Genomic DNA, 26,381 nt, shown 5'->3' with positions numbered 1-26,381 from the left:
ATCCTGTCAGGCCCTATGTGAGCATTAGACAGATCCTGTCAGGTCCTATGTGAGCATTAAGCAGATCCAGTCAGGTCCAGCGTGAGCAATTAGACAGATCCAGTCAGGTCCTATGTGAGCATTAGACAGATCCAGTCAGGTCCTATGTGAGCATTAGACAGATCCAGTCAGGTCCTATGTGAGCATTAGACAGATCCAGTCAGGTCCTATGTGAGCATTAGACAGATCCAGTCAGGTCCGATGTAAGCATTAGACAGATCCAGTCAGGTCCGATGTAAGCATTAGACAGATGCAGTCAGGTCCAGCGTGAGCAATTAGACAGATCCAGTCAGGTTCTATGTGAGCATTAGACAGATCCAGTCAGGTCCTGTGTGAGCATTAGACAGATCCAGTCAGGTCCTATGTGAGCATTAGACAGATCCAGTCAGGTCCTACGTGAGCATTACACAGATCCAGTCAGATCCTACATGAGCATTAGACACAACCAGTCAGGTCCTATGTGAGCATTAGACACAACCAGTCAGGTCCTATGTGAGCATTAGACAGATCCATTCAGGTCCTATGTGAGCATTAGACAGATCCAGTCAGATCCTATGTGAGCATTGTACAGATCCAGTCAGGTCCGATGTGAGCATTAGACAGATCCATTCAGGTCCTATGTGAGCATTATACATATCCTGTCAGGTCCTATGTGAGCATTAGACATATCCTGTCAGGTCCTATGTGAACATTAGACAGATCCTGTCAGGCCCTATGTGAGCATTAGACATATCCTGTCAGGTCCTATGTGAGCATTAGACATATCCTGTCAGGTCCTATGTGAACATTAGACATATCCTGTCAGGTCCTATGTGAGCATTAGACAGATCCAGTCAGGTCCTACATGAGCATTACACAGATCCAGTCAGATCCTACATGAGCATTAGACACAACCAGTCAGGTCCTATGTGAGCATAAGACAGATCGAGTCAGATCCTATGTGAGCATTGTACAGATCCAGTCAGGTCCGATGTGAGCATTAGACAGATCCTGTCAGGTCCTATGTGAGCATTAGACATATCCATTCAGGTCCTATGTGAGCATTAGACAGATCTAGTCAGGCCCTATGTGAGCATTAGACAGATCCAGTCAGGCCCTATGTGAACATTAGACAGATCCAGTCAGGCCCTATGTGAGCATTAGACAGATCCAGTCAGGTCCTATGTGAGCATTAGACAGATCCAGTCAGGTCCTATGTGAGCATTAGACAGATCCAGTCAGGTCCTATGTGAGCATTAGACAGATCCAGTCGGGTCCTGTGTGAGCATTAGACAGATCCAGTCAGGTCCTATGTGAGCATTAGACAGATCCAGTCAGGTCCTACGTGAGCATTACACAGATCCAGTCAGATCCTACATGAGCATTAGACACAACCAGTCAGGTCCTATGTGAGCATTAGACAGATTCATTCAGGTCCTATGTGAGCATTAGACAGTCCAGTCAGATCCTATGTGAGCATTGTACAGATCCAGTCAGGCCCTATGTGAGCATTAGACATATCCTGTCAGGTCCTATGTGAGCATTAGACATATCCTGTCAGGTCCTATGTGAAGATTAGACAGATCCTGTCAGGCCCTATGTGAGCATTAGACATATCCTGTCAGGTCCTATGTGAGCATTAGACAGATCCTGTCAGGTCCTATGTGAGCATTAAGCAGATCCAGTCAGGTCCAGCGTGAGCAATTAGACAGATCCAGTCAGGTCCTATGTGAGCATTAGACAGATCCAGTCAGGTCCTATGTGAGCATTAGACAGATCCAGTCAGGTCCTATGTGAGCATTAGACAGATCCAGTCAGGTCCTATGTGAGCATTAGACAGATCCAGTCAGGTCCTATGTGAGCATTAGACAGATCCAGTCAGGTCCTATGTGAGCATTAGACAGATCCAGTCAGGTCCGATGTAAGCATTAGACAGATCCAGTCAGGTCCGATGTAAGCATTAGACAGATGCAGTCAGGTCCAGCGTGAGCAATTAGACAGATCCAGTCAGGTTCTATGTGAGCATTAGACAGATCCAGTCAGGTCCTGTGTGAGCATTAGACAGATCCAGTCAGGTCCTATGTGAGCATTAGACAGATCCAGTCAGGTCCTACGTGAGCATTACACAGATCCAGTCAGATCCTACATGAGCATTAGACACAACCAGTCAGGTCCTATGTGAGCATTAGACACAACCAGTCAGGTCCTATGTGAGCATTAGACAGATCCATTCAGGTCCTATGTGAGCATTAGACAGATCCAGTCAGATCCTATGTGAGCATTGTACAGATCCAGTCAGGTCCGATGTGAGCATTAGACAGATCCATTCAGGTCCTATGTGAGCATTATACATATCCTGTCAGGTCCTATGTGAGCATTAGACATATCCTGTCAGGTCCTATGTGAACATTAGACAGATCCTGTCAGGTCCTATGTGAACATTAGACAGATCCTGTCAGGCCCTATGTGAGCATTAGACATATCCTGTCAGGTCCTATGTGAGCATTAGACATATCCTGTCAGGTCCTATGTGAACATTAGACATATCCTGTCAGGTCCTATGTGAGCATTAGACAGATCCAGTCAGGTCCTACATGAGCATTACACAGATCCAGTCAGATCCTACATGAGCATTAGACACAACCAGTCAGGTCCTATGTGAGCATAAGACAGATCGAGTCAGATCCTATGTGAGCATTGTACAGATCCAGTCAGGTCCGATGTGAGCATTAGACAGATCCTGTCAGGTCCTATGTGAGCATTAGACATATCCATTCAGGTCCTATGTGAGCATTAGACAGATCTAGTCAGGCCCTATGTGAGCATTAGACAGATCCAGTCAGGCCCTATGTGAACATTAGACAGATCCAGTCAGGCCCTATGTGAGCATTAGACAGATCCAGTCAGGTCCTATGTGAGCATTAGACAGATCCAGTCAGGTCCTATGTGAGCATTAGACAGATCCAGTCAGGTCCTATGTGAGCATTAGACAGATCCAGTCGGGTCCTGTGTGAGCATTAGACAGATCCAGTCAGGTCCTATGTGAGCATTAGACAGATCCAGTCAGGTCCTACGTGAGCATTACACAGATCCAGTCAGATCCTACATGAGCATTAGACACAACCAGTCAGATCCTATGTGAGCATTGTACAGATCCAGTCAGGCCCTATGTGAGCATTAGACATATCCTGTCAGGTCCTATGTGAGCATTAGACATATCCTGTCAGGTCCTATGTGAAGATTAGACAGATCCTGTCAGGCCCTATGTGAGCATTAGACATATCCTGTCAGGTCCTATGTGAGCATTAGACAGATCCAGTCAGGTCCTACATGAGCATTACACAGATCCAGTCAGGTCCTACATGAGCATTACACAGATCCAGTCAGATCCTACATGAGCATTAGACACAACCAATCAGGTCCTATGTGAGCATTAGACAGATCCAGTCAGATCCTATGTGAGCATTGTACAGATCCAGTCAGGTCCGGTGTGAGCATTAGACAGATCCTGTCAGGTCCGGTGTGAGCATTAGACAGATCCTGTCAGGCCCTATGTGAGCATTAGACAGATCCTGTCAGTCCTATGTGAGCATTAAACAGATCCAGTCAGGCCCTATGTGAGCATTAGACAGATCCAGTCAGGTCCTATGTGAGCATTAGACAGATCCAGTCAGGTCCTATGTGAGCATTAGACAGATCCAGTCAGATCCTATGTGAGCATTAGACAGATCCAGTCGGGTCCTGTGTGAGCATTAGACAGATCCAGTCAGGTCCTATGTGAGCATTAGACAGATCCAGTCAGGTCCTACGTGAGCATTACACAGATCCAGTCAGATCCTACATGAGCATTAGACACAACCAGTCAGGTCCTATGTGAGCATTAGACAGATCCATTCAGGTCCTATGTGAGCATTAGACAGATCCAGTCAGATCCTATGTGAGCATTGTACAGATCCAGTCAGGTCCGATGTGAGCATTAGACAGATCCATTCAGGTCCTATGTGAGCATTATACATATCCTGTCAGGTACTATGTGAGCATTAGACATATCCTGTCAGGTCCTATGTGAACATTAGACATATCCTGTCAGGTCCTATGTGAGCATTAGACATATCCTGTCAGGTCCTATGTGAGCATTAGACAGATCCTGTCAGGTCCTATGTGAACATTAGACATATCCTGTCAGGCCTTATGTGAACATTAGACAGATCCAGTCGGGTCCTACGTGAGCATTAGACAGATCCTGTCAGGCCCTATGTGAGCATTAGACAGATCCTGTCAGGTCCTATGTGAGCTTTAGACATATCCTGTCAGGTCCTATGTGAGCATTAGACAGATTCATTCAGGTCCTATGTGAGCATTAGACAGTCCAGTCAGATCCTATGTGAGCATTGTACAGATCCAGTCAGGCCCTATGTGAGCATTAGACATATCCTGTCAGGTCCTATGTGAGCATTAGACATATCCTGTCAGGTCCTATGTGAACATTAGACAGATCCTGTCAGGCCCTATGTGAGCATTAGACATATCCTGTCAGGTCCTATGTGAGCATTAGACAGATCCAGTCAGGTCCTACATGAGCATTACACAGATCCAGTCAGATCCTACATGAGCATTAGACACAACCAATCAGGTCCTATGTGAGCATTAGACAGATCCAGTCAGATCCTATGTGAGCATTGTACAGATCCAGTCAGGTCCGGTGTGAGCATTAGACAGATCCTGTCAGGTCCGGTGTGAGCATTAGACAGATCCTGTCAGGCCCTATGTGAGCATTAGACAGATCCTGTCAGTCCTATGTGAGCATTAAACAGATCCAGTCAAGCCCTATGTGAGCATTAGACAGATCCAGTCAGGTCCTATGTGAGCATTAGACAGATCCAGTCAGGTCCTATGTGAGCATTAGACAGATCCAGTCAGGTCCTATGTGAGCATTAGACAGATCCAGTCAGATCCTATGTGAGCATTAGACAGATCCAGTCGGGTCCTGTGTGAGCATTAGACAGATCCAGTCAGGTCCTATGTGAGCATTAGACAGATCCAGTCAGGTCCTACGTGAGCATTACACAGATCCAGTCAGATCCTACATGAGCATTAGACACAACCAGTCAGGTCCTATGTGAGCATTAGACAGATCCATTCAGGTCCTATGTGAGCATTAGACAGATCCAGTCAGATCCTATGTGAGCATTGTACAGATCCAGTCAGGTCCGATGTGAGCATTAGACATATCCTGTCAGGTCCTATGTGAGCATTAGACATATCCTGTCAGGTCCTATGTGAACATTAGACAGATCCTGTCAGGCCCTATGTGAGCATTAGACATATCCTGTCAGGTCCTATGTGAGCATTAGACATATCCTGTCAGGTCCTATGTGAGCATTAGACAGATCCTGTCAGGTCCTATGTGAACATTAGACATATCCTGTCAGGCCTTATGTGAACATTAGGCAGATCCAGTCGGGTCCTACGTGAGCATTAGACAGATCCTGTCAGGCCCTATGTGAGCATTAGACAGATCCTGTCAGGTCCTATGTGAGCTTTAGACATATCCTGTCAGGTCCTATGTGAGCATTAGACAGATCCTGTCAGGTCCTATGTGAACATTAGACAGATCCTGTCAGGTCCTATGTGAGCATTAGACAGATCCAGGCAGGTCCTATGTCAACATTAGACAGATCCTGTCAGGTCTTATGTGAACATTAGACAGATCCTGTCAGGTCCTATGTGAGCATTAGACAGATCCAGTCGGGTCCTACGTGAGCATTAGACAGATCCTGTCAGGCCCTATGTGAGCATTAAACAGATCCATTCAGGTCCTATGTGAGCATTAGACATATCCTGTCAGGTCCTTTGTGAACATTAGACAGATCCTGTCAGGTCCTATGTGAACATTAGACATATCCTGTCAGGTCCTATGTGAACATTAGACAGATCCAGTCAGGTCCTATGTGAACATTAGACATATCCTGTCAGGTCCTATGTGAACATTAGACAGATCCTGTCAGGTCCTATGTGAGCATTGTACAGATCCTGTCAGGTCCTATGTGAACATTAGACAGATCCTGTCAGGTCCTATGTGAACATTAGACATATCCTGTCAGGCCCTATGTGAACATTAGACATATCCTGTCAGGCCCTATGTGAACATTAGACAGATTCTGTCAGGTCCTATGTGAGCATTAGACAGATCCCGTCGGGTCCTACGTGAGCATTAGACAGATCCTGTCAGGCCCTATGTGAGCATTAGACAGATCCATTCAGGTCCTATGTGAGCATTAAACATATCCTGTCAGGTCCTTTGTGAACATTAGACATATCCTGTCAGGTCCTATGTGAACATTAGACAGATCCTGTCAGGTCCTATGTGAACATTAGACATATCCTGTCAGGTCCTATGTGAACATTAGACAGATCCAGTCAGGTCCTATGTGAACATTAGACATATCCTGTCAGGTCCTATGTGAACATTAGACAGATCCTGTCAGGTCCTATGTGTTCATTAGACATATCCTGTCAGGTCCTATGTGAGCATTAGACATATCCTCTCAGGTCCTATGTGAGCATTAGACAGATCCAGTCAGGTCCTATGTGAGCATTAGACATATCCATTCAGGTCCTATGTGAGCATTAGACAGATCTAGTCAGGCCGTATGTGAGCATTAGACAGATCCAGTCAGGCCCTATGTGAGCATTAGACAGATCCAGTCAGGTCCTATGTGAGCATTAGACAGATCCAGTCAGGTCCGATGTAAGCATTAGACAGATCCAGTCAGATTAGGGTAGAAGCAGTCACATTTCTTTGAAATGAGAAAACGTTATTTATGTCCTATGAATTATTTTCTATTGTGTGAGCTAAATAAATTTTATCTTTTGGCAGAAAATTCGTAATATTGATCCAGATAACCATAGTGTGCAATGCCGATTTGAAGTGAATGGACGTAGACGAAATCAACATAGACAACAAGATAGGTAAGATATTTTTATTTTTTGCTGTAACTATAGTAGTTCTTGATTCCATGGCTTTACTTGGCTGCTCTTCATCATTACCGATGGATTGTTGTGGGCAAAAATGTTATTAGCCCCCACCAGTAGTAGTTTCACCTTCGTCAGTCTGTCCAGAGTGATTTCTTGGACCGATGGCTGGACCGATTTCTTTGAAACTTGGTACAAAGACATAGTGGTCAATCATACAATAATAGTCCAAATGAGACTAAAGTTGGTATGGACTTGCTTGACCGGTCAATATATGATTTGTGCTATGCAATATTGAGTTTCAACTTAATTAACAAGCCTATTTGCATGTTTAATTAATTTTGAATTTTTCTTAATATCTTGTGAACTAATTGTCCGAAGGAGACCAAACTTGGTATAGTCTTACTTGATCTGTCAATATAAGATATGTGCTATGCAATATTGAGTTTCAACTTAATTAATGGACTCATTTGCATATTTAATTAATTTTTGTTAATATCTTGTAACCTACAGTACTCATTTCGCCGAACCTCCCGCCCGCTTCCGGATTTCGCTCGCTTTTTTATCGCTCGCTTTGTTCAATTCGACCGCGCAATTTCCGCTTTTTTTTCGACCGCGCAAATCCGGAAGTATCCGCTCGCGCAATCGCTCGCTCGCTCGCCTGACAGCGCAACCGCTCGCTCGCCTGACAGCGCAACCGCTCGCTCGCTCGCCTGACAGCGCAACCGCCCGCTCGCTCGCCTGACAGCGCAACCGCCCGCATTTACAGTTCATTACCTACTGTTTCATGTACAAGTGTATCATTTTTGTTTTTATGATGTTAAAATAAGAATAAATACAATCAGAAATTTATAGAACGACCGTTGAAAAAAATACGGTGGATCACACGGCCATATAAAATTGGTAATAATACATACGCGTAGTAATAATGTCCACCATAAACAAGATCGAACCAAACATGTGAAATCAAATACGACACTGACACAGACACAACTAATATGAAATAAAACCATTCTATTTTTGGTGGAGAGCGAAAAATGTCTACTGTAGAGTACGGTATTCGTTGAGTAACCATGTGTAGGGTGACGGTTGTCATGCACGCATGGTTTGGGTTTAACACGGGTCAAGTTGTAGTTATGTTAAAATCCGTGGCACCTATAACAATTGAAGAATATCTGCAGGAATAGTAAGACTGTGAAAAAAACGACTGATCGATTGTTATAGAATGACCGTAGTGTACAATTTGTCAAACAAATACAATACTTGCAAATGTAATGTCGGCCAGCGCCCATCTTACTTGTCCAAAGTTGTCGAAGCCAACATCACTGGAGATCGCGTTTTTTAACTAGGCGGCTGGCAAGCGGACTAACACGTTACATAAACCTGTTGAACTACAATTATGGTTTTTGACTCCCATGTGCGAAGCACAAAATGGGAGTCTTTGCAGTTAGTGTGTCTGTATGTGTGTATGTGTGTATGTATGTGTGTATGTGTGTGTGTATGTGTGTATGTGTGTCCGACTGTTCCACTGCTATCTCAAGAACCATACATCGGTTTTTGATGAAACTTGGTGCATAGATGCTCTGGGCCAATGCGCAGATTTGATTAGGTTTTGGTAAAAATCCATGCTCGTTAATTACCTAATTTGCATGATAATTAGCTAATTTTTAGCTGTTCTATGACTGTTCCACTGATATCTAAAGAACCACTCATTGGATTTTGATGAAACTTGGTACATAGATGCTCTGAACATATGCGCAGATTTGATTAATTTTTGGTAAAAATCCGAGCATATTAATTACCTAATTTGCATGATAATTAGCTATTTTTTAGTGGTTCCATGACCGTTCCACTGATATCTAAACCACCACTCATTGGATTTTGATGAAACTTGGTACATAGATGCTCTGAACTAATGCTAGGTTTTGATTAGTTTTTGGTAATAATCCGTGGATACTAATTACCTAATTTGCATAATGATTAGTCAATTTTAGGTTTTTCCACTGATATCTCAAGTACTAATCATCACATTTCAATGAAACTTGGTACATAGATGTCATACGACACTGCACAGACCTGATAGTTTTTATGGTAATATCAGTACATATTATTTACCTAATTTGCATAATTAATTAATTTTCAGCATTTGATATAAGTAGTTAGCATTACATTTCAATGAAACTTGGTACTTACATACTCAAGGACTATGCAGAGATTGTTTTCGATAAATATTTGTGCATATTAATCACCTAATTTGCATAATTAGTTAATTTTCAGCTTTTCCACGGGTATCTCAAGTACTAATCATCGCATTTCAATGAAACTTGGTACATAGATCCTTTAGGACTATGCAAAGACCTGATTAGTTTTAGGGTAAATAATTGTGCATATTAATTACCTAATTTGCATAATTAATTTTCAGCTTTTCTACTGATATCTAAAGTACTAATCATCACATTTCAATGAATCTAGAATTATGCAGACCCAATTAGTTTCCGGTAAATATTTGTGCATATTAATCACCTAATTTGCATAATTAACCAACTTTCACACTGATATCTCAGGTACTATACATCACATATCAATGAATGTACATGGATGCTGTAGGACAATAGACAGACCTGAATAATTGTGGGTTAAAATCTGTACATATTAATTACCTAATTTGCATAATTAACCAATTTTAAGCTTTCACACTGATATCTAAAGTACCGTAAAAACTCCAAAATTTCGACCGGTTTTAAATAATTGGTGTTAGAAATGTGACGTGTTTTTAGAGTCAAAATTAAGGTGCATTTTCGGGCGGTCGAATTTTTCAGAATAGAAATCAGCAAATGAAAAAATGGGGATGATAGACAGTGTGCTTCATTAGTTTTTAAAAAATGCAATGTCCGTCAATTGACGTAAACTTCCTCATGTTTCACGGTAAAAGCAACGGTCGTGGCCGAGTTGTAACTCAAAATCTAAACAAAGTCATCAATCAGTGAGTATTATGACAAGCAAAACAAAACATCAAGACGCGGAGAAGAGGTCAGCACAAAACTAATAGGTCAAAAGACAAAGCTGTCTCGCACTACCTAGGAAAACTTGCGAATGTTCGAAGTACAGGTACCCATTGGACAAAAGATACATGGAAGTTTAGCAAACTATCTCCCCGACCCAGTGCAATGTATCCGGTTAGAATCAAAGCTCACGTGTCCCTAGCCCTGCGTACAGTGCTGTGTGTACGAGGACACGTTCGGTTGATAGATGTCCCCACCACAGCCCTGCGTACCTCCATAGACAAAGTCCGGGACTTTGAAAAATATAATTGTTTTAATGAAATAACATGCCCAGGTACCAAAAATGATGATCGATCAGCAGATATATCCAGAACTCCCAGTTCGGAGTCCAATTGTGGATGGAATCGGCTACTTTGCCCTAAAAACAAACACATTCTCTTGCGTGAATGAAATTAAAAATGGTGGCGTTTGGTGGATAATTCCTCCGGTATCAACGCGTTTACATTTTGTCAGTCTTTACTAGTCGCTTTTTAAAGACATTTCAAGTTTCAGATAACTTTGTAATGGTTGTTACAGATAACTATCGTCATTTCAACCGATTTCGGCTGGGAAACTACTTATTTTTAACTTGCGCACCAATTACGGTGCGCTCCCGGACTTTGTTTATGGAGGTTCGCAGGGCTGTGGTGGGGACATCTAACAATCGAACGCGTCCCCGTACACACAGCACTGTACGCAGGGCTAACGTGTCCCTTATTTGAGGGACCAAATTCTGCCGTAAATTCGCCCTTGGATTAAAAAATAAAATGGGATTTAAGAAAATAAAATGGGACTTTTAAGGTGTATTTTGGCGTCATTTTTCGGACATTTCAATCAATCCTGCCGGCTAAAATAGAGTAAGTTTTACCGTAGTCATTGACGTCTGTCTATTCAAGAGTACACGTGTATGATTTTTATCGTGACTAGCGTGAGCGGGTAAGCTTCCTTTCGAGAATGAGCTGTTATCACTGTGAACAATGTTAAATTATTCTTCAGATGACCAGTTTATTTTTTAAAAACAACTAATTTTTTTATTTAAAAAAAATCATGCCGTTTTCGCATCAAAATCCAAGCCAAAATATCTACCCCAGACCATTCGTCCCGGTGTTATCGCTATCGCCACACGTGTGGCGATAGCGATAACACCGGGACGAATGGTCTGGGCACAGTCCCTATGATAGAGGGACTGTGGTCTGGGGTACAAAATATCATACTACAACATCAATCTCTTCCGCATTGCGTTCAATAACATTAACATATTTAAATAAGCTATGGTAATTTGAACACGTTGGCATCATCCAGCTTTTTGATTGGTTAATTAGCGATTTGACCTATTTGACCTAAGAGAACATGGCGGATATCCTACAGCATCAAACGTTTATACGAGACCGGAATCATTCGCTTACGATGAAACTAAGTTGACTTTTATTTGTATTTCATAACCATTCAACAAATTTATTTTGTGTACATTATTATAATCACTACTGAGTACAGTAATAATCAACAATTCAGAAACGCAGCATGCCGAGATTTTTGTGTTCGTTTTTATTTGAAACTTCGTTTATTTAGAATATATTTTCGTTACCAATAAAATAAAAATCTCTCAGTCAATCAGAAACCCGGATTCATGCCTTCGAGGAAGGTCCCGTTTGAACGCTCACATCGGGTTTTTTTTCGTTTGGGGGAAAACTAAAACTGGTCGCAATTTTCGAATAAAAATGAGTCGGCAATTTTTAGTGGAGTCGAAAATTTGGAGGTAAATAAAACACCGAAACCCGGCAAATAAATAAGCGTCCGAATTTTTAGAGGGGGTCGAAATTTTGGAGTTTTCACGGTACTAATTATTCCATTTCAATGAAACTTAGTACAAAGATGCTCTAGGACAATGTACAAACCTAATTAGTTTGGGGTAAAAATCTGTTCATATTAATTCCCTAATAAGCATAATAATTCATAATTTTTTGGTTCTAATCACATTTCAATTAAACTTGGAGACATAGATTTTCTGTTACATTGTGCAGACCTCATTAGTTTTACACTCAAATCTGGTCATATTAATTTTCTGATTTGCATAATTAGTTTTCAGCTAAGTAATTTCGAATTATATTTAATGTGTTTCCAATACTCTCAGCACATGGGAGTTCTTTCTAAGCTTTCTTTGATTATGTTTGCGCCCAATGTCTCGTTATAAAATAAAGGATTCAAATTTTGCAGGGTATTCCGTTTTTTGCGAACTCTGGGCGAAATACTTTCATGAGATGTACGTAGTTCACTTACAGCCAAAACAAAGTCAGCTTGGACATTAAGTTGTGAGACGCGACAAAACAAACGCTGCCAGTGATAGATTACGTGAATAAAAGAACAAACTAAACGCAATCAAAGGCGCCGACCACATGCTTTGGAAATAAATAGAACGCGTTGCTAAGAGGAATCACACCTGCATCTCGACGACGTCTCCGGTCATGAGCAGGGTTTGCCGCGTCTTAGAAAAATTGAAAGTTAAAAAGGAATCAGTGTCTGGGAACCATTCACAATGTTTGCATGAAAAATCCCACGCGAAAGCGTTTTTTTTTCCTGTTACAAACACTATGATACCTGAATCCCGATTAATTCATAAATATGAATCGGTAAGGGTCAATTTCCTGCAATCCTTCGAGATTAAATTTGCCTCCGAAAATCTTTCTAACGATGACCTGGAAGATTGCCATGATTGAGTGCCACCATTTCTGTTCTAAGATTTATTCAGTATAATAATACAAATGTTCACCCCAACAGAGGTGGACATACAGTTTTAGCGACCCGAAAAGCTCATTTTCAATCGAGGCGAAGCACTACGATAAAGACTTTCCGTTCCCAATAAATAATAATAAGAAAAAAACTTCTCGTTCCCGACATTATGAAATTCTTTCGTTTTGGGGGGGAAAATCTGAAAAAAAAACTGATTTTGACAAAATAATTTAGAAATTGATATTAAGAATAATTCATAACGAAATCTATTTCATATGTACCCTAAATTTTTTGTCATAATTACTGATTACACACGAATATTACAGAAAAAAATAATTTGCTATATTATCTATATTTGTGCCTTTTATTTGTCTTGAATCGTGACTGAAAGGAGCTAGATGAAATTACAAACTACTAGTATGTAGTGTGTTCGACAACTCGTGTATGAACAACAATTTTAATAAATATGATTTTACTTGGTAAAATTACTGTATTTTTCTTCATAAAAACAAAAGAATTTCACAATGTCTTTGTTATTATAGCGTTGTTGGTAATAGTTGAAAATGATACATCCACGTGAACCTGCTTATATGAGATCGAAGGAGTCTCTGTATTCAACAGCCATATAAATCTAACTGCGTCATCGCTAAGTTTCCTTGTGGACCACGAGCTCTGTTCCTTGTTTGCACGTTATCATATTCACACAATCGCAGACATTATTTGTAAGGGTGCATGCCCTTTGAAATGGCACATTTTCTCGATGTTTTAGCGAGTACTCCGCGAGGTATATGGCTTGTTCTCACATTAGCATAATTTTCCTCGAGTTCACTCATCGCTTTCCCACATGCACTTCTCGTTCTTTGCTGCTAACTTTTTTTGCACTCTAATATGTTGTTGTTTTTGTCTTTCTAAACATCGAGTTTATTTTTGACATTCAACGAGATCGCTTGAATTTTGAATTTGATGACGGTTCGAATTTATCCACTTTTACAGTGAGTAGAGTTACTAGTAATTACAAGCCTGATTTACATTTTTCTTGCGGTGTTTTTCGTCAATGTATTAAATATAAGTGCTTTGGGAAATAACATAATTATATTGCGCGAGTGAAAGAGTTTGGTGAGACTGTCACAACACGTTTTATTTATTTCCAACGCGCGTGGTCGGCGCCTCTGATTGCGTTTATTTTGTATTTTTGTTTTCAAAATGTATCACTGGCTGCGTTTGTTTTGTTTTCCTCAACAAATTAACTGTTCCGAGATCTCTTTCATTTTTTGTCCGGCTGCTGCCAATCCAATAATTCGTCGCCGCATGTACTCAGACAAGCGATTAATCGTCACAGTCATTATACTAGTAGTTTAAGTCCAATTGATTTGTAGAAATTCAGCTATGCGATAATTATATGTGCAGTTTTTTTTTGCGCACCCAGACACGAGCAAAAGTTAACCAATAGATTTTCTGAACTACAGCATTCGTATTACTTATGCAAATTGAGTAAGGGTCATAGTGTGAGTTGCGTTCGAAAATAACAAAGTGTCAAATTATTTTGAGCGCCGTTCGGAATAAATTTATTCAAAATCACACACAGAAACACACACACAACACACAAATACTAGTACTCAATACATATCGCGATTGACCAGTTATATAGCTGCTTGAACTACACACACACAAGGACGTAAATATGTAAATACAGGTTACAGTTCGACTTGCGTAGCAAACGTTACAATGTGTCAAGCGATTTGAAGGCGTCTTTGTTCCAAAAACTTAAGTTTATACATACAATGTACGATCATTGTTACTCCAGCGGTCGGCTGGCAAGCGGACGATGTTTCTGAAGCCAGCCATACTTGGAGTGAGCGAGCGAACTCGAGCGAGCGGGAAAAAAAGCGGTGGCTTTCCGGTCGGAAAGCAGCGAGCCGTCGGAAATTAAGCGATAAGCGGTCGGGAAAAAAAGCGATAAAAGCGGGAGGTTGGGCGGAATGAGTACTGTATATACTCCTGGTAAGTTGGAATTTTATTTGACTCCAAGCATATGAACTTTGGTATAAAATTAATAGAAGCATGTTGTGGCAACGGCTTGATTATTTTACTGGCAGTTATGGTAGTCCTGCCAATAATAAACTGTTCTTTTCAGCTACTGCACTCTTACCTGACAAGGCCCCAATCAGTCCAAACTCAGTAAAGTCTTTTGGCATGTCGATTATCATTTCTCCAAGATGAGTGCACTTGAAACTTTATAGATTGACAGAGACCACTGGTGTATATGCACATCGTTTTTTTTAATCAATATAGCAGACTAGTGGCAGCCATTCTTTTAATAATATCTTGTGAACTATAATAGTTCATGTATTTGATATTTAATATTGACTCAATTGAATTTCCATATTCAATTGATTGTGAATTTTTGTGGAAATTGATGCAAATTTTACCAATTTTAATAGAGATGTCCTAACTGTCAACTTTGAGTACATTTGATTTTCAACTTAATCGTCCTACCCGATTTTATACATATTCGTAGCCAACTATATTCACATCTGACAAGTGGGGGCTGTTTCACCTTCAGATGACTTGTCTAGAACTGATCTTGATAAGAGAAGTATGTATGTAGGCAATGTTTAATTATTTTTACTATGTTCTAACTGTAGTGGTGAGGCCGAATTACAAGACTTCCTAAAAGAAATGTTTCACAGTATGCAACCTGACAGCGATGGAGTAAGGCCAGGAAATGGACCATATGGTCCTGCCAGAATGGCTGGCCAAAGTACTGGCTACAGCAAGGGACAAGGTGCTGGCTTTGGCATGGGACAAGGTGCTGGCTTTGGCATGGGACAAAGTACTGGCTTTGGTATGGGACAAAGTACTGGCTTTGGCATGGGGGGTGGGTTTGCTGCTGGGAATACAAGTCAACAACCACAACAGAATTGGGGAGGTGCTGGAAAAAGGAAAAAGAGGAAGAAAAAAGGGCGTTAAAGCCTGAACTGATCACAGAGTCTATCACAAACACTGTAAATAATGTCTTTTTAATGTTGCAAGTAATTGAGGAATACTGTAAAAGTCCTAATATAAACTGTGATTTATATTACAATGTATCAATTTAAAAATTGGGGTCAAAAGCTCAAGTTCGGGGTGCGGTTTATATTACGTACATATTGCAATCACTAAATGGGTATGGTCATGCACAAAACAAACAATACACCGTACAATCTCTTGAATATAGGCGTTACTCTAATCTAGGCATCACGGAAGAGTGAAAGGTCTCACTAAAATAGGCGTCATGAAATGTTGACAAATTAACATAACAAATTACTCAGTATATTCAATGTAATATGCAGTATATTCTAACAGAAGTTTCAAATAAAAACAAACATGAATACAATGCTTAGTAGCAAATGATCAAGTGAATAACTTACTTGTTTTCAAAGTGTTGATTATAATAATGCACAAAAAATAAATTCATTGAATTGTATGAAATGCAAGTAAAACTCAACTTAGTTTTACCATAAGCGAATGATTTCGGTCACATGTAAATGCTTGGTGCGATACGATATCCGCCATGTTTTTTGAATGCATACGAGACTGTTTATTGAACTATCTGGTCAATAAACAGTCGCTAATTAACCAATCAAAATGCTGGATGGTGCCAACATGTTAAAATTACCATAGCTCATTTAAATATGTTAATGACAGTTCAGCAATTTCATGGTGAACGCAATACAGAAGAGATTTACTGATAATGTAGTATGATCTTTTGGCTTTGATTTCCATGGAAAACGACATGATATTTATTGTTTTCAAAAGATAAACTGAGCATTGAAGAAGAATTTTCGAAAACTTCCAAAACACTGATGTATTCATAAGGAGGTTGCACTGCGTGTCTGACATCTTATCATCGCAGAACAATAACTAGGTGGGAATATTTTTAGGCACGTTGTCGAAACAAATGAATAGGATTAGGAACAATGCTGTTTTGGCCCAGCTGGTTGAAACAATGAAGTCAGTCATGGTCTTGTTGAATTGGGTGTGCGGATTATATTAGGATTTTAACGGTAGTTTGATGATGTCCTGTATGACAGCAACTCCAGAAGTACCTTTGCTAAGAGGAACTCCAGTTTTGATGTTGAAAATTACATCCAAATAATGTTCTTTAAAACTTAAATACATTTCTGAAATTGTATGTATTGGATTTATTCCATACCCTCCTCTCTATTGATGAAACACTATTGGAAGCATTTAGTGTTAACAAATGGCAGTCAATGTGCCTCATATTGGGGGGAGGTCTTTTTATTTTGGAGAGGTTCCTCTTTTTGGGAGTAGGTCCCCCCTTTGGAGGAGGTCCTATTGTGATGCAGGTTGAATAGGGCATGTTGCACTCTCCGTGTGTAATTGTATATGGTAATATTATTCATGCCATTTTGATGCCATTGCTGTATATTTTAGTATCTTTGAAAGTTTCAATACAAGCTTCAGGACAAGGTTTGTTACATATTTGCTATCTAGTTGATTAAAATGTATTTTTGGTTGGATGGATTCTCTAGCAATTTAAACTAGCAACACTTAAATCTATCCTGAGTGAGTGATAGGTCAAGTCAGTCACAGCTGATGGATTAATGTGTCATGGGAAGTAAAACTAGAAATTATTTCAATGGAGTATACAGAAATTGGCAACAAGTAGTGGTATATTTTATATTTGATGTGATTAACACAATCTCTGTTGACATGTGCAGCTCACTTTCATTAACAATTATCGAATAAGTATCCCTAAGTGGGAATACCACTTGCATAAACCTATTTCCTGATGCACTTTCTGTCCATTCACACGATATTAGTAGTCAAGAAATCTGTTGTGAACTTTTTGTTAACTTCATTTTGGTATTTGACAAATAGCCAGCAATGCTGTGGGTGGGGGTGGGGGGGTCAACTTGCTATATCATTAAAATATTTGTTATTTTAACCATAGAAACAGCTGTAATTTATGTAATGAAATATGCCATTGTCAACAATTAATTGCCAATAATTGGTTTTGACCAATCACGTCAGTAAACTGGTGTCATTTTTGTTGAAGTTGGTGCTACCCGAAAAGGCAACCCAAATATTAAAATTTAACGGAAGAGTTATTCACAATTTAATGAATAATTTTGAGAGGTGTTTTACAACACAAGCAAAAATGCTTATTATGATGTGCTTTTCAAAATCCTCTATTTGTCATGATGTTCTGAGGAATAAAGGCCACATGGTCTTATGTTCTTTGTGTCAGTTTTTTTTCTCTCACAAATATCAATTTAATATTTAGTTATCTTTTTAAAATGTGTAATTTTGGGCAAAAATATGATTTCAATTATTTACTAATATCCATAATCCTACCAGAGGTAATTATAGTATCTGGAAAGCTGAGATTTTGATGTCAGATGAACATTGATTTGTGTTGTCTTTGTAAATTAAAAAACTTAATTCTTAAAGGGGTCTTTTAAACAAAAGTTTTAATTTTCTGGTACTAAAAATATTTGTTGTGGTTCTCAGATATAAAAATATATTTAAAAAAAACACCATGAACCTGAAGATATCTCATTTACAATGTTGCATAATCTTGTCATTGATAGAATGTCTATGTAATGGAAAGGGGGATAATTTGCAAATAAAGTTTTTGCACAGATGATTTACTGGTGTTTTTTTATTTTTGTTGTGTATTAATGCCAGAGCTGAAACAAGATTGTTGGCAAGATTAGATTAATATGGTGTGTCAGAATCTCAGAACTGAGTAAGATGGGATTAATATGGTGTGTCTGAATCTCAGAACTGAGTAAGATGGGATTAATATGGTGTGTCTGAATCTCAGAACTGAGTAAAATTGAATTAATATGGTGTGTCAGAATCTCAGAACTGAGTAAGATGGGATTAATATGGTGTGTATGAATCAGAACTGAGTAAGATGGGATTAATATGGTGTGTCTGATATCAGAACTGAGTAAAATTGGATTAATATGGTGTGTCTGAATCTCAGAACTGAGTAAGATGGGATTAATATGGTGTGTCTGATATCAGAACTGAGTAAAATTGGATTAATATAGTGTGTCAGAATCTCAGAACTGAGTAAGATGGGATTAATGTGGTGTGTCAGAATCTCAGAACTGAGTAAGATGGGATTAATATGGTGCGTCTGAATCTCAGAATTGAGTAAGATGGGATTAATATAGTGTGTCAGAATCTCAGAACTGAGTAAAATTGGATTAATATGGTGTGTCTGATATCAGAACTGAGTAAGATGGGATTAATATGGTGTGTCAGAATCTCAGAACTGAGTAAGATGGGATTAATATGGTGTGTCAATCTCAGAACTGAGTAAGATGGGATTAATATGGGGTGTCAGAATCTCAGAACTGAGTAAGATGGGATTAATATGGTGTGTCAGAATCTCAGAACTGAGTAAGATGGGATTAATATGGGGTGTCAGAATCTCAGAACTGAGTAAGATGGGATTAATATGGTGTGTCAGAATCTCAGAACTGAGTAAGATGGGATTAATATGGTGTGTCAGAATCTCAGAACTGAGTAAGATGGGATTAATATGGTGCGTCTGAATCTCAGAACTGAGTAAGATGGGATTAATATGGTGTGTCAGAATCTCAGAACTGAGTAAGATGGGATTAATATGGTGTGTGTATGGATCTCTGAATGGAGCAAGATTGGATTAATATGGTGTATGAATCTGAACTGAGCAAGATTGGATTAATATGGTGTGTATGGATCTCTGAATGGAGCAAGATTGGATTAATATGGTGTGTATGAATCTGAACTGAGCAAGATTGGATTAATATGGTGTGTATGGATCTCTGAATGGAGCAAGATTGGATTAATATGGTGTGTATGAATCTGAACTGAGCAAGATTGGATTAATATGGTGTGTATGGATCTCTGAATGGAGCAAGATTAGATTAATATGGTGTGTATGAATCTGAACTGAGCAAGATTGGATTTATATGGTGTGTATGGATCTCTGAATGGAGCAAGATTGGATTAATATGGTGTGTATGAATCTGAACTGAGCAAGATTGGATTAATATGGTGTGTATGGATCTCTGAATGGAGCAAGATTGGATTAATATGGTGTGTATGAATCTCTGAATGGAGCAAGATTGGATTAATATGATGTGTATGAATCTGAACTGAGCAAGATTGGATTAATATGGTGTGTATGGATCTCTGAATGGAGCAAGATGGGGTTAATATGGTGTGTATGAATATCAGAACTGGCCAATAGTGTTCTTTCAGCCCTATAACAGGACTTATTTCATAACCGTGCATATGATGTATGCACAGAATACGTACATCGAACATTTTGGTGTACGTACGGTGCATTAATTCAATGCCAGGTATGCCGAATCGCAGCCAATCAGAGTGCTCCAATGCAAGGTATGCCAAATAGCAGCCAATCAGAGTGCTCCAATGGAAGGTATGCCGAATAGCAGCCAATCAGAGTGCTCCAATGCAAGGTATGCCAAATAGCAGCCAATCAGAGTGCTCCAATGGAAGGTATGCCGAATAGCAGCCAATCAGAGTGCTCCAATGCAAGGTATGCCGAATAGCAGCCGATTAGTGCTAACCATTACATTTGATACATGCAATACTTTGAGCACAGTAATGCCACCTTGTTGACCCAACTCGTACCAGTACCAAAAGTTTAGACCATACTAGTTGGACAGTTTTAGCAGTATCGCTTTAAACATTTTTCATAACACTTTGAGATCTGTCAAATTTCAGTGGAAATGAATGAAAGTTAATATGTACATAGTACCCGATGAGGACTACAATATTTATTTGGACCACTTTGCATTTTTTTTGTGAAGGTCAAATCAGTAATGTGTCTAGAATTTCTTAATTTTTCGGGAGTGCACGACTGTTTTATTAGACAGTTTTTTTTTAGTTGTGAAAGTGGCCTTGACATTAAATGCTGCGTTCCATGTGTTTGCCATAATAATAACTTAGAAAGAAAGATTCTAATGCAGTGTTCCAGGTAGTGAAAAGTATTGACAAAAAAGACGAAAAACTTGTGTTGCCTTTAACAGTAAAAGTGAAAAAGGTGGCTGAAAAGTAGAAACCATTTAAAGTGATGGTGAAAAAGCATAGCTTCCAATGTGTAACTAGTCTGTCGTTGGTCAAAGTTTCGAAGATGGCAGCAGCAAGCCTCCTTATTTCATTATTGCACGTTATAGGGATATATAGATAAAAATAAGTATTCATAATGTCATTGGTGGAAATTCATTGTGCATTCACACTGTTAATTATAATTATATTTCTACTCAATTCTGACCAACTCAAGCTGACAAATTCTTTAAAGTTGCCTAAAACTGTAGAAAGACAGACTCTAGTAAGATGTCAAAAATGCCTGAAAAAAATCGTAATATTTAACGAGAAAGTTGATGGAATTAGAATTTGAATAAGTTGGGATGCAGGTCGAAAACATTGAATAAAAGCAGATGGCCTGAAAAATGGTTGGACAAGAAGAACATTATTAGCCGGAAATTAAGGAAAGTAACAAAAATTGCATAGAAAGATGATAATTAGCTGGACAGTCGAAATAACAAGTTCCTTACCGAAGTTGAAAAAGTTGGCAATCAGTTGAAAAAGTTAGATGGATATTCTAGGTAGAAATTCTAAAATAAATGTTAGGTGAAAACTCGTTGAATTGTCGCCAAGTTTGTCTGAAACATTGTAGATGTTGGCTGGAAAATAAAAACATGTGTGGAGAGTCAAATATGGGTAAATACTAAGTAGCCTTAATTCTATCTTAGGTTTAACATGTAAAAGTTGCCTTAAACATGAATAACATTGGCTGAAAAGTGGAAAAATTAGGGGTAAAAAAGTGACTAAAAAGTAGTAATATAGGTCGAAAGTCAGGGAAAATGAGGTGAAGATGATTCAGTAGAAAATTGTGTTCTTCAAAATATGTAATGATTCTAATGCACATAGCGGTTCTAAATGCAGTGTTTCATGTGTTTCATATAATGATTCTAATGAAGTGTTCCACATATTCACATGATTCTAATGAAGTGTCCCACATATTCACATGATTCTAATGAAGTGTCCCACATATTCACATGATTCTAATGAAGTGTTCCACATGATTCTAATGAAGTGTTCCACATATTCACATGATTCTAATGAAGTGTTCCACATGTTCACATGATTCTAATGAAGTGTTCCACATGATTCTAATGAAGTGTTCCACATATTCACATGATTCTAATGAAGTGTCCCACATATTCACATGATTCTAATGAAGTGTCCCACATATTCACATGATTCTAATGAAGTGTTCCACATGATTCTAATGAAGTGTTCCACATATTCACATGATTCTAATGAAGTGTTCCACATGTTCACATGATTCTAATGAAGTGTTTCACATGATTCTAATGAAGTGTTCCACATATTCACATGATTCTAATGAAGTGTTCCACATGTTCACATGATTCTAATGAAGTGTTCAACATGATTCTAATGAAGTGTTCCACATATTCACATGACTCTAATGAAGTGTTCCACATGTTCACATGATTCTAATGAAGTGTTCCACATATTCACATGATTCTAATGAAGTGATCCACGGGTTTCACATGATTCTAATGAAGTTTTCCACGCGTTTCACATGATTCTAATAAAGTGTTCCACATGTTCACATGATTCTAATGAAGTGTTCCACGGGTTTCACATAATGATTCTAATGAAGTGTTCCACGTGTTTCATATAATGATTCTAATTAAGTGTTCCACGTATTTCACATAATTTTAATGAAGTGTTCCACGTATTTCACATGATTCTAATGAAGTGTTCCACGTATTTCACATGATTTTAATGAAGTGTTCCACGTATTTCACATGATTCTAATGAAGTGCTCCACGTATTTCACGTGATTCTAATGAAGTGTTCCACATGTTCACAGTGATTCTAATTAAGTGTTCCACATGTTCGCATAGTGATTCTAATGAAGTGTTCCACATGTTCACATAGTGATTCTAATGAAGTGTTCCACGTATTTCACATGATTTTAATGAAGTGTTCTACGTATTTCACATGATTCTAATGAAGTGTTCCACGTATTTCACATGATTCTAACGAAGTGTTCCACATGATTCTAATGAAGTGTTCCACGGGTTTCACATAATAAATCTAATGAAGTGTTCCACATGTTTCACATGGTGATTTTAAGGAAGTGTTCCGCGTGTCACATGATTGTAATGAAGTTTTTAACATGTTCACATGATTCTAATGAGGTGTTCCACGGGTTTCACATGATTCTAATGAAGTTTTCCACGCGTTTTACATGATTCTAATAAAGTGTTCCACATGTTCACATGATTCTAATGAAGTGTTCCATGTGTTTCACACAACGATTCTAATGCAGTATTTCACATGAAGTGTTTCACATGTTCCCATGATTCTAATGAAGTGTTCCACGTATTTCACATGATTCTAACGAAGTGTTCCACGTATTTCACATGATTCCAATGAAGTGTTCCATGTGTTTCACACGATTCTAAAGCAGTATTTCACACGATTTTAACGAAGTGTTTCACATGTTCACATGACTAATGAAGTGTTCCACATATTCACATGATTCTAATTAAGTGTTCCACATGATTCTAATGAAGTGTTCCACGTGTTTCACATGATTCTAATTAAGTGTTCCATATGTTCACATGATTCTAATGAAGTGTTCCACGTATTTCACGTGATTCTAATGAAGTGTTCCACATGTTCACATGATTCTAATGAAGTGTTCCATGTGTTTCAAACAACGATTCTAATGCAGTATTTCACATGCTAATGAAGTGTTCCATGTTTCACATAACGATTCTAATGCAGTATTTCACATGCTAACGAAGTGTTCCACGTATTTCACATGATTCTAATGAAGTGTTCCACATATTCACATGATTCTAATGAAGTGTTCCACGTGTTTCACATGATTCTAATTAAGTGTTCCACATGTTCACAGTGATTCTAATTAAGTGTTCCACATGTTTACACAGTGATTCTAATGAAGTGTTCCACGCATTTCACATGATTTTAATGAACTGTACCACGTATTTCACATGATTCAAATAAAGTGTTCCACGTATTTCACATGATTCTAACGAAGTGTTTCACATGATTCTAATGAAGTGTTCCACGTATTTCACATGATTCTAACGAAGTGTTCCACGTATTTCACATGATTCTAATGAAGTGTTCCACATGTTCACATGATTCTAATGAAGTGTTCCACGTGTTTCACATAATGATTTTAATTAAGTGTTCCACATGTTCACATAGTAATTCCAATGAAGTGTTCCACATGTTCACATAATGATTCTAATGAAGTGTTCCACGTATTTCACATGATTCTAATGAAGTGTTCCACGTATTTCACATGATTCTATGAAGTGTTCCACGTATTTCACATGATTCTATGAAGTGTTCCACGTATTTCACATGATCCTAACGAAGTGTTCCACATGATTCTAATGAAGTGTTCCACGTGTGTCACATGATTCTAATGAAGTTTTTAACATGTTCACATGATTCTAATGAGGTGTTCCACGGGTTTCACATGATTCTAATAAAGTGTTCCACATGTTCACATGATTCTAATGAAGTGTTCCATGTGTTTCACACAACGATTCTAATGCAGTATTTCACATGCTAATGAAGTGTTCCTCGTGTTTCACACGATTCTAATGCAGTATTTCACATGAAGTGTTTCCCATGTTCCCATGATTCTAATGAAGTGTTCCACGTATTTCACATGATTCTAACGAAGTGTTCCACGTATTTCACATGATTCTAATGAAGTGTTTCACATGATTATAATAGTGTTCCACGTATTTCATGATTCTAATGAAGTGTTCCATGTGTTTCACATAATGATTCTAATTAAGTGTTCCACATGTTCACAGTGATTCTAATTAAGTGTTCCACATGTTCACAGTGATTCTAATGAAGTGTTCCACATGTTCACATAGTGATTCTAATGAAGTATTCCACGTATTTCACATGATTCTAACGAAGTGTTCCACATGATTCTAATGAAGTGTTTCACGGGTTTCACATAATAAATCTAATGAAGTGTTCCACATGGTGATTCTAAGGAAGTGTTCCACGTGTGTCACATAATTCTAATGAAGTTTTCAACATGTTCACGTGATTCTAATGAGGTGTTCCACGCGTTTCACATGGTTCTAATAAAGTGTTCAACGTATTTCACATGATTCTAATGAAGTGTTCCACATGTTTCACATAATGATTCTAATGAAGTGTTCCATATGTTCACATGATTGTAATGAAGTGCTCCACGGGTTTCACATAATTCTAATGAAGTGTTCCACGTGTTTCACATGGTGATTCTAAGGAAGTGTTTCACGTATTTTACATGATTCTAATGAAGTTTTCAACATGTTCACATGATGCTAATGAAGTTTTCCACGCGTTTCACATGATTCTAATGAAGTGTTCCACATGTTCACACGATTCCAATTAAGTGTTCCACATAAAGATTCTAATGAAGTGTTCCACGTGTTTCACATTCTAATAGTGTTCCACACGATTCTAATGTGTTCCTTGTGCTTCACATGATTCTAATGAAGTGTTCTGCGCGTTTCACATAGTGATTCTAATGAAGTGTTCTGCGTGTTTCACATAGTGATTCTAATGAAGTGTTCCACGTGTTTCACATAAATCTAATGAAGTGTTCCACATGGTGATTCTAAGGAAGTGTTCCACGTGTGTCACATGATTCTAATGAAGTTTTTAACATGTTCACATGATTCTAATGAGGTGTTCCACGGGTTTCACATGATTCTAATGAAGTTTTCCACGCGTTTTACATGATTCTAATAAAGTGTTCCACATGTTCACATGATTCTAATGAAGTGTTCCACATGTTCACATGATTCTAATGAAGTGTTCCATGTGTTTCACACAACGATTCTAATGCAGTATTTCACATGCTAATGAAGTGTTCCATGTGTTTCACACGATTCTAATGCAGTATTTCACATGAAGTGTTTCACATGTTCCCATGATTCTAATGAAGTGTTCCATGTCTTTCATATGATTCTAATGAAGTGTTCCATGCGTTTCACACGATTCTAATGCAGTGTTTCATGTTTCACATGATTCTAATGAAGTGTTCCACGTATTTCATATGATTCTAATGAAGTGTTCCACGATTCTAATAGTGTTTTACATAAGATTCTAATGTTCCATTCTAGTGTATAGCAACGTCGTTCTAAATTTATCAATTCTAATTATGTTATGTTATGAGATTAGTAATCCAATTATGAGAGCTACTGTGTATTTATCTGGTAAGGTACCTTGGCTGTTTTACCAAGTAATATATTATATGCATGAACATTCTTTTCATTCTATTAATTGAAGAGAACAACTGACACATATAAAAGCACCATTTCAGAACATGAATGAAAAATGAAAGATGTTTTATGATTGGTCCAAGTGTTTGTTATTAATGGTGTGTTCTATCAATACATGTGCATTGTGGATTAATACACCAATAGTATGAGTGGGATTCACATACAAACATTAATTCGAATATCAGCATGTAAGTTTTTTAATTTACAACACACA

At 38.5% G+C, this 26,381-nt stretch overlaps 1 protein-coding gene across 1 annotated transcript in view; it reads left to right on the top strand.

Annotated features, from left to right (window-relative positions):
• LOC102804637 (uncharacterized) overlaps positions 1–18,414 on the top strand; it is a 73,942-nt gene extending 55,528 nt beyond the window's left edge. Inside the window, exons 11-12 of the mRNA XM_085503035.1 lie at positions 6,899–6,990; positions 15,407–18,414. Coding sequence (XP_085359161.1) covers positions 6,899–6,990; positions 15,407–15,731 — 417 coding nt within the window. The 3' untranslated portion in view covers positions 15,732–18,414. The remainder of the gene's footprint in view (positions 1–6,898; positions 6,991–15,406) is intronic.
• The last annotated feature ends 7,967 nt before the right edge of the window (positions 18,415–26,381 follow it).

This window comes from Saccoglossus kowalevskii, chromosome 9 (assembly GCF_978046115.1).
Source record: "Saccoglossus kowalevskii chromosome 9, keSacKowa6.1, whole genome shotgun sequence".
Taxonomy (NCBI): domain Eukaryota; kingdom Metazoa; phylum Hemichordata; class Enteropneusta; family Harrimaniidae; genus Saccoglossus; species Saccoglossus kowalevskii.
This window is presented reverse-complemented; position numbering and strand designations above follow the sequence as displayed.